This window comes from Chelonoidis abingdonii, unplaced genomic scaffold, assembly GCF_003597395.2.
Source record: "Chelonoidis abingdonii isolate Lonesome George unplaced genomic scaffold, CheloAbing_2.0 scaffold0483, whole genome shotgun sequence".
Lineage (NCBI taxonomy): Eukaryota > Metazoa > Chordata > Testudines > Testudinidae > Chelonoidis > Chelonoidis abingdonii.
Window position 1 is genome coordinate 22,086 of NW_027424744.1, and position 5,552 is coordinate 27,637.

At 41.1% G+C, this 5,552-nt stretch overlaps 1 protein-coding gene across 1 annotated transcript; it reads right to left on the bottom strand.

Moving 5' to 3' along the window:
• On the bottom strand, window positions 1-939 carry LOC116829471 (olfactory receptor 51G2-like). Its single transcript, XM_075061397.1, has one exon. The coding sequence runs from the start codon at window positions 937-939 to the stop codon at window positions 1-3; it is 939 nt and encodes a 312-aa protein (XP_074917498.1).
• Window positions 940-5,552: the final 4,613 nt, after the last annotated feature.

Below are 5,552 nucleotides of genomic sequence, written 5' to 3' on the forward strand. Positions count from 1 at the left end.
TCACTTTTTGAATGCCATGATTATCCTTGCACGAAGGTGTTTGCTTTTCACACTGTACACAATTGGGTTCATCATGGGCGGGACCAACAGGTAAACATAGCCCATGAGAATCTGAAGCAAAGGAGAAGAGCTATTCCCGAATCTCTGTACTATAGACAAGCCAATCCCTGGTGTGTAGAAGAGGAGGACTGCACAGAGGTGGGAGATGCAGGTGCTCAGTGCCCTGACACACTCCGCATGGGAGGCAATGCTCAGCACTGTTTTCAGAATCATAATATAAGATAGCAGGATGAGCAGCGAGTCCAACATCGCTATGGAGACTGTGGCAACCAAGCCATAGATGCTGCTGACTCTGATATCTGAACAAGCCATCTTCATGATCTCTTGGTTCAAGCAGTAGGAACGGGAGAGGACATTGGCTTGACAGTATTGGGAACGTTTCAGGAGAAAGGGCAGTGGGAACACTACGGCAACCCCTCTTAGCACACACACCAGTCCCATCTTGGCTATTCTTGGCAGGGTTAATATGGAGGCATATCTCAGTGGGTTAGAGATTGCGACAAAGCGGTCAAAAGCCATCAACAAGAGCACAGAGGATTCAATGCCTGAAAGTGAATGGATGAAGAACAGCTGGGCTAAACAGGCATCAACGCTGATCTCCCTAGCGTTAAACAAGAATATACCCAGTGTTGTTGACATAGTGGCTGTCGATAAACCAATGTCTGTGACGGCCAACATGGAAAGGAAAATGTACATGGGCTCATGAAGGCTTGGATCTGTTTTTATAATGAACAGAATGACAGAATTTCCTACTATAGAAATAACATACATGAAGCAGAAGGGGACAGAGATCCAGAGATAGACATCTTCCTGCCCAGGTATCCCGGTGAGAAGGAACACTGCAGAATTGAAGTTGGTGTCATTGACAGCTGACATCATGTACTGGGCAGGTTCAAGGAATTTTGAACCTTTCCTCCTGAAAGGAAAAACAAGAGGAGACTAGATGATATTTAACAAGACATTTTTCTGCTCTCGGTTCAACTCTAGAGAGTCCCCGAAGCTCAAGGAAGATCAGCAAAAACTTAATCTTGGATTTACACTGCATATAAGAAGATGGGCACTCCCAGACTGCATCAGACCTGGAGTCCATTGAGCCCAGTATCCACTGGCCACTTTGAAATCCTTCAGAGGAAGCCAGATGAAGCCCTGCAATAGAAAGCCATGAGATGATCTGCTCCCAGGGAATGTTTTCCCATCACCCACTATTTACACATATTTTGTACTGTACATGAGGAAGGATTATAGTCCTTCCAAAACTTTTTAAAACAATCCTCACTATTGTAATTGGGTTTTCTGGTTACCCACATAAACATAGAATGCCTCTTTGAATCCTACTAAACTCTTGGCCCTGTTGATAACTTGTGGCTGGAAGTTCTGCAGTCTCCTTTAGTGCCGTGTGATTTTATAATTGTTACCTTCCCACAGACACCTTTCCTGTCCCTCCGGTTCTGAGTGTAGCACGTTGTATTATGCAATGAAAAGAGCATGGTAAAATCTGTCATTGTACTTATCTGCCTGTATTGAAGCTATTTATAAAAATGATTAATTGCCTTATTATATATTTTTTACTTTCTCCACTCCTGAGAGTCCAAATTATGCTGCTGCCTCTTTATAGCACACTAGACAAATTCCCAGGGCCAGGTTCTGATTTTAATAACAATGACTTCAACTGTGTCACTCCAGATTTACATGTGTAAATTCATTCAAAAGCAGGCTCTATTAACTTTCCCTTACCAAATCCTCCCGGTGATACACTCTGACCCCCAGAATACCTCCAAGAGAAGCTTATGTGCTTTGCCTAGCCAGTGTTGACTGAATCCAGAGAGTTGAATCATCCTACAGGCATCTCTTCATCCTCACAAGACCTGCATCCACTTCCCATGCAAGGGTCTGTAAATATCTGGCAAGTTACAAGCTAACACAGACTGTTACTTCAGCTGGATGGGGGAGGCAACCCAAATGGGTGAATAGTGCAAACACTAGGTTTGCACAAATATCAAGCTGAGTGTCCTAGTTACTTCAGCCATCTCTGGGTAAGAGATGACATGCATAAGTTACATACAACCACTATTACATTCCCCTTTCCTGCACCTCAGCTCTACTATTTGCTGAAACACAGACCAGCAGTTCTGTAGTCTCATGACATTTTGGAAAATCTTGCACAGGTATTGCAGAGGGATTGAGTGCTAGATTTGAGGTTGAAATTCAGTATGTCCATGGTAGCACTCTCTGAAATGGTGCCCATTCCTCCCACAGAACCAGGTGGACAGGCAGAACTGGAGGGTCTCAATGCAAGGATGAGACAATGGTGTAGGAAGGAGGGATTTAGAGTTATTAATAACTGGGGAAACTGTTGGGAAAGGGGGAGCCTATACAGGAAGGATGGGCTCCTCCTGAACCAAAAATGGAACCAAATTCCTGGCACTTAAAATTAAAAAGGCTGTGGAGCAGTTTTTTTTAACTGAAGGCTAAGGATATGATTATAGGTGTGCAGGCGCACGTGGTTCAGACAGAGACATCTGTTAGGGGAGGATCTATTAAAGGTGATTCCTATGTCATAGTGAGGAGAAGATGGACGATAATAACATATGGGTAGGATCTGATGAGAAAGAGTCAATTACATCATGTAATGGCAGACAGCTAAAAAGTGACCATTTTAAGTGCTTATATAGAAGGGCTAGAAGTTTAAATAATAAAATGGATGAAGCAAATTCCTCATATTGAATGAGGATATTGATGTAACAGGTATCACCGAAGCCAAGTGGAATGAGTATCATTAATGGGAGACAGTAATTCCAGGATACAAAATATATCGGAAGGACAGATCAGGTCTTGCTGCTGGAGGAATGGTGCTATATGTGAAGGAAAGGGTTGAAACAAATGATGTAATAATCTTAAATGAACCAAACTGGACCGTAGACTCTCTATGGATAGTAATTCCATGCTTGAATAATAAGAATAGAGCAGTAGGACATATACCAGCCACTGCCTGTCCAGGATATAGTGATTGTGAAATGCTCGGAGAGATCAGAGAGGCAATAAAAATAAAAAAAACCCTCAATAATAATAAGAGATTTCAGCTATCCCCACATTCACTGAATATAAGTTGCCTCAGGATGGGAGGCAGTGAGCAATGTCCTGACACCTTAAAGGACTGCTTCTTGGAGGAGGTAGTCCTGGAACCTACATGAAGAGAGGCAGTTCTGCAGTTCTCAATTTAGTCCTAAGTGGAGCATAGGATCTGGTCCAAGATGTAAATATAGCTGGACCACTTGGTAATAGTGACCATACTATAATTAGATTTAACATCCCTATGGCAGGGAAAACACCATAGCTCCTCAATACTGTAGCATTTCATTTCAGAAAGGGAGACTAAAGAAAAATGAAGAAGTTAGTTCAACAGAAATGAAAAGGCACAGGGCCAAAAGTGAAATTCTTCCAAGCTGCATGGAAGCTTTTTAAAGACAACATAATAGAGGCTCAAATTGAATGTGAACCCCAATTTAAAAAACACAGGGAGAGAACCAAAGAAGTGACTCCGTGGCTAAACAACAAAATAAAAGATGCAGTGAGAGACAAAAAGGCACCTTTAAAAAGTGGAAGTTAAATCGTAGTGAAGAAAATAGAAAGGAGCATAAAACCTGGCAAGTGCAGTGCAAACATATAATTAGGAAGACCAAAAAAGAATCTGAAGAACAGCTTGCCAAAGACTCAAAAAGTAATGCCAAAAATTTCCTTAAGTAAATCTGAAGCAGGAAGCCAGTTAACCAAAGGGGCCACTGGATGATCAAGTTGCTAGAGGAGCACTTAAAGATGATAAGGCCATTGCGGGGAAACTAAATGAATTCTTTGCATCGGTCTTCACAGCTGAGGATGTGAGGGAGATTCCCAAACCTGAGTCATTCTTTTTAGGTGACAACTATGAGGAAATATCCAACATTCAGGTGTCATAAGAGGATGTTTTGGAACAAATCGATAAACTAAACTGTAATAAGTCACCAGTATGAGATGGTAGTCACCCAAGAGTTCGGAAGGAAGCCAAATGTGAAATTGCAGAACTAATAACTGTTTCTGTTACCTACCATTTAAATCAGCTTCTGTACCAAAGTTTGGAGGATAGCTAAAGTGATGCCAATTGTTTTTTTTTAAATGGCTCCAAAGGTTGTACTGGCAATTACTGGCTGGTAAGCTTGACTACCAGTAAAATTGATTGAAACTATAGTGAAGACACATAGATGTATGTAATGTGTTGGGGAAGAGTCAACATGGTTTTAGTAAAGGGAAATCGTGCCTCAGCAATCTATTAGAATTCTTTGAGGGGTCAACAAGCATGGGAACAAGAGGGACCAGTGGGTATAGTGTACTTAGATTTTCAGAAAGCCTTTGATAAGGTGCCTCACCAAAGCCTCTTAAGTAGAGTAATCAGTCAGGGGATAAGAGGAAAGTTCCTCTCATGGATCAGTAACACATTAAAAGATAGGAAACAAGGGGTAGGAATAAATGGTCAGTTTTCAAAGTGGAGAGAGGTAAGTAGTGATGTTTCCCGGAGTCTGTACTGGGACCAGTACTATTCAATATATTCATAAGTGATGTGTACAAAGGGGTAAACAGTATCGTGTCAAAATTTGCAGATAAATAGCTACTCAAGATAGTGAAGTCCAAAGCAAGCTGTGAAGAGTTCCAAAGAGATCTCACAAAACTGGGTAACTGAGCAAGAAAATGGCAGATAAAATTCAGCGTTGATAAATGTAAAGTAACATACATTGGAAAATATAATCCCAGCTGTACATATAAAATGATGTGGTATGAAATAGCTGTTACCACTCAAGAGAGAGATCTTGGAGTCATTGTGGATAGTTCTCTGAAAACATCCACTGAATATGCAGTGGTAGTCAAAAGAGGGAACAGAATGTTGGGAATCATTAAGAAAGGGATAGATAATAAGACAGAAAATATCATATTGCCTCGATATATCTCCATGGTACGCCCACAGCTTGAATGCTGCATAAAGATGTAGTTGTCCATCTCAAAAAAGACATATTAGAATTGAAAAAGGTTCTGAAAAGGGCAACAAAAACTATTAGGGTTATGGAACAGCTTCCACATGAAGAGAGCTTGGAAAAAAATGACTAAGCGGGGGACATGATAGAGGTGTATAAAATCATGATTGATGTGGAGAAAGCGAATTAGGAAGTGTTATTTATTCCTTCTCATAACACAAGAAGCTGAGGGTCACCAAGTAAAATTAATAGGCAACAGGTTTAAAACAAACAAAAGGAAGAATTTTTTCACACAGTGCAAAGTCAAACTGTAGAACTCCTTGTCAGAGGATGTTGTGAAAGCAAGATTATACGAGGGTTCAAAAAAAGAAGTTCATGGAGGATAGGTCCATCAGTGGCTATTAGCCTGGATGGGCAGGGGTGGTGTCCCTAACCTCTGTATGCCAAAAGCTGGGAATGGGTGACAGGAGATGATTACCTGTTTTGTTCATT

Excerpts from the sequence above, each read along its gene's own strand:
- LOC116829471 (XM_075061397.1), bottom strand. The coding sequence starts at position 939 with ATGATGTCAGCTGTCAATGACACCAACTTCAATTCTGCAGTGTTCCTT.